The sequence below is a fragment of the Diadema setosum genome, chromosome 1, assembly GCF_964275005.1.
Source record: "Diadema setosum chromosome 1, eeDiaSeto1, whole genome shotgun sequence".
NCBI lineage: Eukaryota > Metazoa > Echinodermata > Echinoidea > Diadematoida > Diadematidae > Diadema > Diadema setosum.
This window is the reverse complement of record NC_092685.1, coordinates 2,327,826-2,341,616: the sequence shown is the minus strand read 5'-3', so window position 1 is coordinate 2,341,616 and position 13,791 is coordinate 2,327,826. Positions and strand designations below refer to the sequence as shown.

Sequence of the window (13,791 nt, the reverse complement as noted above, 5' to 3'; positions counted from 1 at the left end):
AGACTCTTTGCCAACTGGATTCCGTGGCGACGAAGTCGCCATCCGGGCAAAGGCCTTTGCCGAAGGAAAAAATCATTTGCAGGACAAAACCACCTTAAACTATACTAGTTTTTGACGTTGAGGGGGTTAATATCCTGAATAGCGAAATAGTACAGGCAGAGGGTTTGGAAGCCAGACTAAAATTGGCCGCGCATTTGGCCCAGTTTGCGTTTACACTGAGAAAAGGCCGGGCTCGGCCGCGGCCGAGACCACCTCCAGAGCGTGGCCAAATGCGAGGCCAATTTTGGCCTCGCATTTGGCCTTTTGCGCGTTTACACTTAAATGAAGGTGGGCTCGGCCGCGGCCTCGCCTCGCCCTGTAAACGGTGTCTAACATTACAAGCTTGTATCAACACAAGACTTGAACCAATGAAAAGCTTAGATCACATACATCACGGTTTTAAATGGACTGAAAAGGCTTACATATTTGTATGTTACTGTATCAACATTGTGTAGACTTCCTCAACATCATACTTGTAATACTGGCATTTCTAGCACAACACAAAATTCTCAGCAATGTGATTTAAAGGCATACTAATGACGTTTCATAGAAAACATTCAGAGTTGATCCCCCACCCCCCAATGAAAAAGACACAGAGCAGTGAGTCATTGATCAACACTTGATCATATTGATGACTGCATGCTGCTTGATGCTCAGATACACTGTAGCCAGGAGCATTTACGTTACTCCTGTACGTCATTTGGATCTAGACAAGATAGCTTTCTGACTCTATGTCTTTGCTTCATAATTTTGTTGACTTCGTTGTAAAAGTTAAAATGGGTTAAGAAACACGTCATGTTAAACCTTTGCCCTGCTCAGAATTTGAAACAGATCTATTCCAAAGAAATATAATGGCTGCTTTGGTGACACCTTTTGGCATTATTCTTGCACAAAATTTTTTTGCAAATGGTACAAAATTTAGAGTATTGTATATTTAGAGTACTGTTATTTTCGCGTACAGATATTTGGTAAATGGTACAAAATTTAGAGTACTGTATATTTAGAGTACTGTTATTTTCGCGTACAGATATTTTCGCGAATGACGAGGCCATAGATATTTTCGCGAGATGTTGTTTTCACGAATTGACGCCGACGCTTTAATTAATACGTTAATGCACTATTAACAGGGCGCATGGAGACATTTTCGCGTGTTGTTAAATTCGCGATCCAACTGTGATTCTCGAAATTCGTGAAAATTAAACCCTTGCGAAAATAACAGCTTATACAGTATCCTGGAAAATAGAAAAAGCAATTTGTATTTAAAATGATATGCAAAAATGGTAAACTGACAATACATAAGTACCACCATAGGGTACATCCTTATTTTCATCCTGGGTATCAATTTCATCTGACAGCTTCAATCAACCCATAAATATCACACTTCAGTCAATCTCATGCACACTGTTGCATGTGTGTTGGGATCATACACTGTGATGGCTCCCATACATCCCCTGAATAGGGTATTAATGAAAGCAGCGACGAGACGTCAGATGGCGGCTGCCATTTGGTGCTCCACCGTCCACACGTAACCCGAGCACGGTGTAATTGTAATGAGTTTGGCACGAAGGGTCACAATACAGGCTATGTAGGGTTTGCTACTTCATCATGATTGGATTGCCACTACATCACTACTTATGGCATATCTTATAGGTATACATGTAAACTCCCCATTTGATTAACTTTTCAGAAAATTCAAGAGTGTCATTAGCAGCCTAGGAAGACATGAAGTGGTCACTCTAATTCTGCAGACAGCTGTGAAAATTACAGAATGAATTAATTCAAAGGTGATCACATACAATACTCTGGTCTAAAGAAGGCATCTGATACTGCAGTGGTATATTGGATTCTACTCTACAGCAATACAATGAGTAATAAAACCATGAATAACAGGACATGTGGTGTTTTGTTTTTTTCTTGTCATTGCCATTCATTGTATTATTGTTACAAACCAACTTCCCTGTTTTCAAAAGGCAACTGACATTGACTGATGAGTTAAATTGAAGTGAATGAGCAATTGGCCAGTGAAGTGAAGGGCCCTCACCCAAATACTCCATTGCAGACAAGTATGAGAACTATCTTTTTAATGCCTAGTGTGATTCGCTTTACATGTATGCATCCTGCAGCTGCTGCAAATATGAAATCAAGCATGATAATAAATGGTACACTGTAAAAGCTGTTATTATCGCGAGGGCTTAATTTTCAAGAATTTTTGCGAATCACTGTTGAGCTGCCAATTTAACAACATGTGAAAATATCACAAATGGATTTATAGGCATTAGGTCGATGCCAAAAAAGATGATTATGTAAAGATGTCTGTGGCTTCCTTATTCCCAACAAGAGACCCGGAGGTCACGCGCTCACCTGAGTATCGCAAGTTCACCTTCCATGCATTCTTGCAGACTCTTACCTGAGAACATTGGAAACTTGTGGTGGGGGTAGCTTTGAGAATGGGGGCATTACATATTCCATCACACTGGTAAAAAGACCTGCCAAGTACACTGTACTTTATAGAATATTGGATTATGCAGCTTGGGAAAAAAGACTTAAAGCCCTATCATTTTTTATTAGAACTAGAGAAAAATATTATTTAATATTCATTGATTTAGGAGGTTTGGACCCCTGGGGCCCCCAAGGAAAGCATGGTGTCCATTCAAACACTATGAGATCTTATCCCTATGCGAATGCTACTTGACAAATTTGGTGAAAATCCATTACGTTGTTTTCAGCAAGAAGATGAAAATTTAGGCCTGCATTTGGACATCCCCCCCCCCATCCCATCCCACTTCCTTGGGTCCCAATGGGGTGGGGGGGGGGGGGGGGAGGGCACCCCTGATTCTCCCATGAAGAAACTTGAAACAACAGTCATCAATATACTGACTCATTGTATTAACTTAGCTCAATCACTTCAAGTTCTAGAGAAAATCTGTAAAGATTCCTTACAGGAGGGGGGGGGGGGGGGTAGGACCCTGGGGCCCCCAGGTGGGGCATGGTGCCCATTTGATGGAATTGAGATTCTATCCCCCTAGGGATGCTACCTGCCTAGTTTGGTGAAAACTGGTAATATAGGGTTTTCAAGAAAAATATGAAAATTTTCAATTTCGGACCAAGTTTAGGCCCCCCTGGGGCCACCCGGTGGAGCATGGTGCCCATTTGATGGGAATGAAATTTTTTCCCCCTAGGGATGCTACCTGCCAACTTTGGTGAAAATTCATAATGGCATTTTCAAGAAAAAGATGAAAATGTACAATTTGGGCCCCATTAGGACCCCTCCCCACCCCCCTCCCCTGGGTCCCAAGGGGGGCACCCCTGATTCCGCCATGAACAAATCTGAAACTACAGTCATCAATGTACTAATTCATAGTATTAACTAAGCTTTATCACTTCTGGCTCTAGAGAAGAAGATTTTTTAAGATTCCTTAATTTTTTTTTTTTTTTTTTTTTTGGGGGGGGGGGGGTTGGGCCCCTCTGGGGGCCCCCCAGGTGGAGTATGGTGCCCACTTGAACAAAGTGAGATCCTATCCCCCTAGGGATGCTACCTGCCAAGTTTGGTGAAAATCGGTCCAGGGGTTCTCAAGAAGAAGATGAAAATGTAAAAGTTTACGCACGACGGACGACGGACGAAGAGCGATCGCAATAGCTCACTTGAGCCTTCGGCTCAGGTGAGCTAAAAATACAATGTACAATTGTATACCTGTGCATGGAAATAACAGCTCACACGTATTCTGCCGACATGTTGTTTTGAAATCCTTCACAATGCTCTATAGTCAATGACAAGTATACCTTTTTTTTATAGTATTGTAAAAGTGGACATTTTCACAGTGTTGAAATTTTCGCGGTAAGCTAGCGTGACAATAAAAGCATGTGAATATTTTTGCATGCAATATGTTCCAGTAGTTATTGTATGTCTTGATTCCGCGGAATTAAAAACATGTGAAACTCTTCTCACCCGGCCAAGCGCGAAAAATCAGTCGCACAAAAATATCCACTTTTACACTATTTCTAAATATTTCAAACATAAAAAAATATATATTTCAAAAGATGATTATTGTACAAAGCTGATTAGGACAGCATGACTTTTCTACAGATAACATCAAAGTAACATTTCTGTTAAGATCGAAAATGAAAATAAAACTCGATAATCTAATTCTTTTATCATTACAAGACGAAAGATATCCTTAACACTGACAAGATGTCACGGCATGATCACATCGGTACGTCTGTCTTCATTTCCTTTCTACATAATGCGTCAAAACAGTGCCAAATTAGGAAATCTTTTTAAATACTTGTGGTCTTACTATTTGACACAAAAATTAATCAAGACTAGATGCTTGTCATAATCCTTAGCTTTTTTTTTCTTTTTTTTTTTTAGTAATGGGGGGGGGGGTGTGAGATGCATTATTCATGTGTATATTTGAATATGTATTTTATGATATATAATTACCCACGCCGTTGAAAATCGGCAGGGGGTTATGTAAAGGGTTCCATATATATGTTTGTTTGTTTGTTTGTTTTTGTTTGTTTTTTTTTTGGGGGGGGGGGGTTTGTGTGTACAAGATAACAAGAGAACAGGTGAATGAATTTGCACCACATGTTCAGGGAATCTTTGGATAGTGACAGGAAAGAATCAATTAGAATTTGGTGATAATCGGTTGACCCCTGCAAATTCTGTGTGACCTTGTAGTTTTGACCCCACAGTATAGTATGATGGGTGACCACTTCAAACATTTTCCTATTTCTTCTACTTTGCAATTTTCCGCTAGGCTACCATACAAAAACAGACTTTGCTGCTCAAATGTTCGTAAGAATTCCAAAATTTATGTTTATTTGAGGGACTAGTCCTTCTGAATTTGTGAAAATTTGGTGAAAGATCACAAAGTTCGCGTCACAAAATGGCCTGTATTTGGTGATTTTTCATATCAATATTGATTCTTTTTTTCGTTGGAGGAACATTCCTCAATCATAGAAAAAATTTGCTCGGTCCCAGTCACACTGCAGTCCGTATGCTTCCATTTCGTAGTGCACTAACTATACACAGCCGGCGCACTGGGACACCGTGCTTTGTATGGCATCTGGTTGGGCTAGTAGTGCACTATCTCACTATCTCCTTTGACCTCCTTGGCCAAAAACTTCCCAGAGAATCTCTACTGGGTATTACATGTATATACCGAGTTTCAAGAAAAATCTTGCACATATTGCATGAATATGATGGAAAAAGTGAAATTTTAATAATGAGTTGACCTTTTTCTCCATATCTTGGAAAGCATTCCAGGTATCTTCATGGGACATAGTACCCCCTGATCTTGATCTCATGACCCAAAAATTCCCTAGATAATCCCTGCCAGTCAATGTCCCATGAAGATACCTGGAATGCTTTCCAAGATATGGAAAAAAAAATTAAATTTTTACATTTTCACTTGACCTTTGAACTTTGACCTCATGACCCAAAACTCTCACTTGAGAATTGTGATTGGGTAATACATGTCACTACATGTATACATTAAGTTTCAAGAAAATACCTTCAGGCATTCCATAGATATAGAGGAAATAGTGAAATTTTGTGCATTTGACCTTGACCTTTGACCTTCAGCATGTTTGCCCATAAGTTGATAGGCACAACTTCACCCCCTCATACATATACCTGCCAAGTTTCATTAGGATACCTCAAACAGATTTTTAGTTATGCTGTCCACAAAACTGATTACGAACGGACGGACAACCCGAAAACATAATGCCTCCGGCGTCACTTCGTGGCAGAGGCATGAAAACTGCTTCAAGTATTCATTTATACCAGGGGTGTATCCTGGATTTTTTTTACCTTTTTGCAATGAAAGATAGTATGTGAAGAAAATAAAATACGGTAAGGCGCATGCGCGCGCATTCGAATGTCCCCCATCATACTAGCTATGCCGTACACAGGAATATTTTCCGGGGGGGGGGGGGGGGGGGGGGCAGGATGAAAGTGTGGGCCCACACAAAGGATATTTTTCATTTTTAGAACTGAAATTCAACAAACTGGTTCACTTTTTGGGGGAAAATATTTGGAAAATTGTTAATCAAAAAGCAAGAAATATAGATGTTCAAAGATAATCAGAATGGATAAATTGAGGGGTCTGTCACCATTTTTTCCAATCTGCGTGCATCTTCACTGTGTGCTAATAAGTCAGGGGAGATAGACAGAAGAGGAGGGTGTGGGAGGGAGTGTCCCCCTCCCACACAGGGAGCTTTGCATTTTTAGAACTGGAGTTCAACGATCTGGGGCATACTTTTGGGGTTAACATTCAATCAAACAGTAAGAAAAATTAATATTTACAAGAACAATGTGAAGGGCTAAATTGTGGTGTCTGACACAATTTCCTTTACACCGCGTCTGCGTCCTTTCACTGTGTACTATCAAAGTCTATGGAGATGGACCGAAGAGGGAGGGTGTGAGAGGGGAAATCTCCCTCCCACATGAGAAAATTTTTGCAATTTGTTAACTAAAATTGAACGATCCAGTGTACACTTGTGGTGGAATATGTTTTGTGAAAATTAATTATCAATCAAAAAGTTAGAAAACTGAATGTTCAAGAACAATGTGAATGATGTCTATGTCACCTCGTTTTCTGCATGTGTGTCTGCACTTTTTCAGTGGAGATAGACCAAATGGGGGGTGGAAAGGGGTAATTCCCTCCCACATGAGGGCTCTTTCATATATTTAGGACTGAAATTGAATGATCTGGTGCACACTTTGGTGGAATCTTTGTATAATTGTCAATCAATAAGGTAGAAACTTTATGGAATGTTCAAGACTAATCTACAATATATGGTATCTTTCACCTCTTTTTCTGTGTCTGCGTCTTCACTGTGTACCAAGTCTGTGGAGATGGACAGACCGGGGGGATGGTGTTATTCCCCCACCCCCTTCCACATGAGGGAGCTTTTACATATATTATTTAGACTTGAATTCAACTATCTGCTGCACACTTTCTGGGGGAATATTAAGAATATTGTTATTTTTCGATAAAAAAGGTGAAAAACAAATATTCAGCACAATGAGAGTGCCTGAATTGTGTGTTGTTGTTTTTTCCAGTCACTAGCTGTCATTGTATACAGAGGTGGAAAGAGCAGGGAGGAGATGGGAGGGGTCCCCCTCTCACGAGGGATCTTCTGCATTTTTACAATTGTAATCTTCTGAATTTTGTATCTTTGTAATCTTCTGAATACTTCTGAATTGTAATCTTCTGAATCTGCATTTTTACAATTTAATCTTTTAAATTGGATCTTCTGCATTTTTACAATGGTCTGGTGGAATTTTGAGAAACATTTTAATAAAAAAAGGTAAGAAGATGAATATTGAGGGACAATCTGAATGGCTAAAACATGGAATCTGTCACATCTTTTTCCACGTGTGTGTCTTTGTATTCTATGGAGGTGCATAGCACTAGAGCTCACTGACAGTAACGAAGCTGCAAGGTAGCCTTTGTAAGTTCAAACAGCTGACCTGACTGGCGTGCAGTTCAACTGCTTAAGTGACATGTCTAGGTTTGTGTTGCTGTTCATCACAAAGTAGGCCTAGCCTGTATAAAGGTAACACGCGCAAACAATAATCATGTGTTCAACTGTTGCTCCGGCAAACAACTGACACAGGGCGAAGCTTGAGTAACTTTCAGCCAGTTGCGATAAGTTGCTGGGAGACACTAAAATCTATTGCAGCGTGGCTTGAAGCAGATGGCACACTCGATGTCAGAATGACTGGAATTTGGTTAGAATTATGTAACACAATTGGCGAAGGTTTTTGGACTCTTTGCTGGTACCTGGTCAATGTTTTTTTTTTTCATTTAGGTCATTGTGGAAAGGTCCTCAGAAAAAAAAAAAAATAAATAAAAATTTACAATTGTAATTCAACGGTCTGGTGCACACTTTTGGTGGAATTTTGAGAAACATTTAAATAAAAAAAGGTAAGAAGATGAATACTGACGGACAATCTGAATGGCTAAAACATGGAATCCGTCGCGTCTTTTTCCACGTGTGTGCCTTTGTAGTCTACGGAGGTGCATAGTGCTAGGGCTCACTGACAGTAACCAAGCTGTAAGGTAGCCTATGTAAGTTCAAACAGAACTTAGGCACTGACCTGGTGACTGGCGTGCAGTTCACCTGCTGAAGTGACACGTCTAGGTTTGTGTTGCTGTTCATCACAAAGTAGGCCTAGCCTATGTAAAGGCGGCGCGCGCAAACAATAATCATGTGTTCAACTGTTGCTCCAGCAAACAACCGGCACAGGTTAAAGCGCGAGTAACTTTCAGCCAGTTGCGATAAGTTGCTGGGAGACACAAAAATCTATTGCAGCGCAGCTTGAAGCGGATGGCAGACTCAAGTGTCAAAATGACTGGAATTTGGTTAGAATTATGTCACACAATTGGCAAAGGTGTTTGGACTCTTTGCTGGTACCTGGTCAATGTTGGTTTTTTTTTTTTTTTTTCATTTAGGTCATTGTGGACAGGCCCTAAGAAAAAAAAATTGTATTTTGCAAAAATGCGGACCTTCTGAATTTTTTTTTTTTTCATTTAGGTCATTGTGGACAGGCCCTAAGAAAAAAAAATTGTATTTTGCAAAAATGCGGACCTTCTGATTTTTTTTTTTTTATTTTATTTTTATTTATTTATTTATTTTTTTTTTTTTGGGGGGGGGGGGGAAGGGGGTCGTACGACCCTCAAGACCCCCCCCCCCCCCCCCCGCCCTTGCATACACCCATGTATACCAAGAAGTTAGAATCATCACAGAGTGGAACACATCAATACAAGCTCGCCAGCTACATGTACTCACTGTGTGGTGGTTCATGGGATACCACTTTGGCATACGCGAATTTAGCTACCGCTAATATAACTAACCTACTGTGGGCCTCTGTACATGATTGTCCATCAAACATGCCCATCAATATTTAGCCCGACCGTCAGACAGACGGTGCCTCACCATCAAAGTGGGGAACCACAACACAACTAATAACAATTTATACATTACTCATAGACATTTTCGTTGTACGTTACTCACATAAAGTGCATGCTTACATTACAGAAGTTACATAAGTCGGCCTAAGCCCTCACAATAAGTTCATTAAACAAAAAAATGGCACTTTCTAGCGCAATCCCCAACCGTCGGGGTTCATCGTTAAGTGGACGGTACAGAATTCAAAATGGCGCGTTGACCACTCAGCAAATGCAAATTATGCGTGCGTGTGCGTGGCTGGAAGAGCAGCGATCTACTGTGTGCGTGCGCTCTTTGGTAGCAGCAAGCACGGTCCGATCGCATGAACTCCCGATCATCAGATGTACCGTTCGCACATGCTGCATATAATCTTCATTTTCGGTAAGTTGTGAAATGTATGTCAATATCGATAACATAGCTATGACATGTAGTGTCATAAATGAAGATTACATTTAATGAGTTTGAGGTGTCAAAAAATGATGTCAAGTATCAAAACTCAAAGTGATCGTAAAGCGATCGCTGAGCTCTCTTTGTGTTGTGGGCCGTTTCGGTACAGCCCTGTCGCTATTTATACTAATAGTCAAATTTATACAGCGACTGGGCTGTGTAGAATTCTAACGTCAATTACGGTATGGTCGCCACTGCGGTAAGGTCGCCAGACATTCACATCGCATGTAACGCGCGCCGCGATCGGAGATCAGGTTGGGCGACGGATTTTCATCACTCTCAAAATACATTCGTAATTCACCTTTTTCCTCCGTAAAAACACAAATAATTTTAATCAAAATATATTTCACCATATGTAACAGGTGATAAAACCATTTTTAATGCGAGGATGTTTTTGATTTAGAATGGATTTCAGGTGGCAGGGGAGATTTTCAAACGCTGTGACCGACAATGCCTCCTTCATTGAAGCGTATGTATAACACACACGCTAATAATATGTGGCCGGCCCGGCTAGGGGCGACGAACTAATTCAGTGCCGATATTAGTTCGCCAGCCCGACGTGCACAAGAATTACACACAAGTGGCGACCATACGGTAATTGACGTTACAGTTAATCAGAACTTGGCTTCAGAGTCAGAGGCTGTTATTACTGTTGGCACTACATCAGTTCGGGAAACCCACTCACAAGGGGGGCCCCTCCTTATAAGTAACCCGTCCCCCTTATAAGTAACCCCGTCCCCCTTATAAGTAACCCCCGGGGCACCCCTTATAAGGAGTCTCCACGCTTTTTTGCAATGCAACGCGAAAATGAAAGGACTGCGGCAATTCGCTTGATTATGTCCATAAAGCTTCACAAGTTTCCTAGTTACTCACGAAATTTGAGCAAAATCGGTTTGAGGCATCATATCTAAAATCATGGATTTAAATGCGATGTCAAACGACCCATGCGAATGCTGAAATGCGAGCGATTACTGGCGTGAGTGTCGCCAGGCGCGGCGGCGCGGCAATGTTTGTCGATTGACCTCCGTACTCAGTCGCCACGTCTGCACTCAAGCATTGCCGCGCCGCCGCGCCTGGCGACACTCACGCCAGTAATCGCTCGCATTTCAGCATTCGCATGGGTCGTTTGACATCGCATTTAAATCCATGATTTTAGATATGATGCCTCAAACCGATTTTGCTCAAATTTCGTGAGTAACTAGGAAACTTGTGAAGCTTTATGGACATAATCAAGCGAATTGCCGCAGTCCTTTCATTTTCGCGTTGCATTGCAAAAAAGCGTGGAGACTCCTTATAAGGGGTGCCCCGGGGGTTACTTATAAGGGGGACGGGGTTACTTATAAGGGGGACGGGTTACTTATAAGGAGGGGCCCCCCTTGTGAGTGGGTTTCCCGAACTGACATCAACATGATCAAGTTCAAGTTAAACAATACTCAATAGTAGCACACAGTCATATGACCTGATCATGCATTTGCAGAACTAGATCTGATTCAATTTTGCATATTTGGAGAAATTTAATGACTTTAATTTACTATTCTAACGTTACACCACTGCTCACCACGACTCAGTTATGTGACTCGCAAACGACACTGCAACTTGTAGGCCTAACCTCCTTGACCAGTTCAGTTGACCCTGGAGTGAGTGGCTGTGCCAATTTCACTCGAAAGCCTTCCTTCGTAAAACATGTACTATTCTACCACTAAAAAGGTTTTCTTTTTCAAGATTCTCATGATATAAAAGGTCTGTAAGCTACTAAAATACCTTGGGATCCGTTTCATAGTAATACTGCTGAGTGCGAATCCAGCGCCCGACCAAGTGATCACGCACGGAGTGGGCCAGGGCAATGTAGTAGTCGCGTTGCGTTGCCACATTCCGGTCCTTCACAAGGGTGTAATGAAGATGGCGATTAAAGCTCTTCTTGAAGTTGGAAACGTCTTCGATTCCAGCAATACCGCGAACGCTGATCTGCTTTCGCTTTTCCTGGTCAGTCTGAGCCATTTTGGAACACTGCAGCTGTACAACTAGCGAAGAAATCAATACATTTATTTACCGGTACTTCAACCCCCGACTTCCTCACACTACCCGCATGCAGAGAACAAAATTATAATCGTCTAGCGCTAAAACGCTACGCACGTCGTACGTCGTATAGCGTAGAAAGCAAGGAAAGGCAAACGGATCATCACGGGCAATGCGTACAGGCCGTATTCACACACCCACACCACCATAGTTCAGCACTAGGCTATGGCGCTGCTATTATCACACATGCATTGAGCACGTCGTAGGTCCCTGGAAATCACGCTGCTCGGACCGATAATTTGCATTACATACAGCTGTAGAATAAATACGAGGTCCTATGGAGGGCCACTTCAAACACGCTCGCAAAAAGCACATAAACTTGCTATTGAAATTCAGTCACTTTGTCCAAGGGTTTTCATTTCATGGAATCGAGATATAGGGGCAACAGACTATTTGATATCTATTGACCTTATGGAGTTTCCCCTTTTTTTAACGACGGAAATTACATATTTGCGTAGATGGGCAATTTATCAATCAGTTATACAGGAAGGACAGTACTGTTTGTTTTATAAAGTTTCATATATAGCAAGGGAACATAGTTGTTTTAAAGTTACACGGAGGATCAGAGAGACCAGCCGATGGTACATTTCCCCCCACAGTGAATGGTAACATTTTGACATTTAGTATAACAAGAACTAGGTCCCTATGTCCAAAGTGTTTCATGAGGTGAGATGTGGGCCTATCCTACTTTTTATACAGTGTGTATTAGTATTTTTTGATATCTAAATTCTTATAATATTTCAGTAAAATACAAAATATTAGGAGATTTATTTATCTCTTATTTTACAAGGTATAAACATAACTCACTTCACATCCACTTTCTACTCCCAAATCCAAATTGCTTCTCCCCTCCCCCCGTCTCCCCCCCCCCCCCTCCAAAAAAAAAAATAGGGCCTATATCATTATGATAATGTATATTGGGCCTACGATATGAGAAACGTAAAAGTAAATTCTACGAGTAGAATTTTATCGTTTCTTTCGACCCCCTCTCGAGTATGAGAGTACAAACATGGAATAGGCTATAAATTACAGTACATGTAGGCCTATAATAGACTTGTGAATACAGTTCTAGTAACTCATACATTACATATGACACAAAGATATGAAAGATAATAGTAAATGAGAGTAAATGCACTAAGAAAAGAGAAAAATAATCAAACAAAAAGTTTTAAAAAATTGACGCCTATACACGGAACAAACTCCAAGTTGTAAACAACTAGAACCTATATATACATAGGACATAATAGAAAATCTACATGGCATGATGTTTATAGTCTTTTACAAGGTCAACAAAGCGGGCTGTCCCACTATCCTACCGCTATAACGAGTAGGCTTATATACGTGTATAATTATAATAATATGTCCAACTCTATGCCATCTATAGCGCTTTTACAATTTTCTTTCTCAGAATTTTGAGAAAAATTGCAACATTATAAGGCGAGTAAATCTTGTTCAGTTCTTCAACTGAGGAGTGCTTCTATATAGTATCAAAAAGTTTTGTCATAATTGTGTAAAGTATACTTGGAAACTTTATTTAACACAGGCTCTTTATGAAAATACACATGCCTCTTCCTTTGAAAATAAAGGCAAACAAAAATATATCACCTATAAAAGACAAGCAGCGTGTGCACTGCATATCTCAGTGTAATGTGTTCGCGTTTAATCGACATTTTCGGAATTTTGTTTACAGGTAATTTATGTGATTTACGCCGCAGCTTGCTTAAAGTAAATGCATCAGATTTATTTAGGGTGATTGAGTAGTTTTCAAATTCATGGTTGCCTTCAGATATTCTATTAAATTTGCACAAACACAATTTGACCATTAATATAGTCCTGCAACTCTTCATCCCTGACAAGAAATAAAATTCAGTCCTAATTTTAGCAGAGATTAAGCCCACTCCAAGTGTTTTCATTATGTCTTGTCATAATAGCCAAACATTAGATAGACCAGCTTGATATCTTCGAATGTTCATCTTTCGTATGAATTAAGAGGAGGTAAAGTCCATTTAAATGTTCATCTTTATCACTTGCGTTGACTGCATTCAGAGCTATATCAAACTGGAAATTCGTAGGGGCATTCAGCCGGGCTTTCTGCCCAAATTATTGTGTCAACAGCATAAAAGCAAACCAAATTTTCACAGTTGTGATTGTGATAAATATTTCACTCTTTCTTTTCAGACTCACGTTTAATTGGTCTGGGATTCCCCTTTAATGTCTTATATCTTTTTTGTTTCCACCACTCTAATCTTCTTCTTTTTTTTCATTATT

General features: G+C 40.5%; 1 protein-coding gene across 1 annotated transcript in view; it reads right to left on the bottom strand.

Annotated features, from left to right (window-relative positions):
- The window catches only part of LOC140233133 (glycogen phosphorylase, brain form-like), a 35,894-nt gene extending 24,397 nt beyond the window's left edge, over window positions 1-11,497 (bottom strand). The window contains exon 1 of the mRNA XM_072313251.1: window positions 11,209-11,497. Within this exon, the coding sequence (XP_072169352.1) occupies window positions 11,209-11,445 (237 nt within the window). The 5' untranslated portion in view covers window positions 11,446-11,497. The remainder of the gene's footprint in view (window positions 1-11,208) is intronic.
- Between the last annotated feature and the right edge of the window lie 2,294 nt (window positions 11,498-13,791).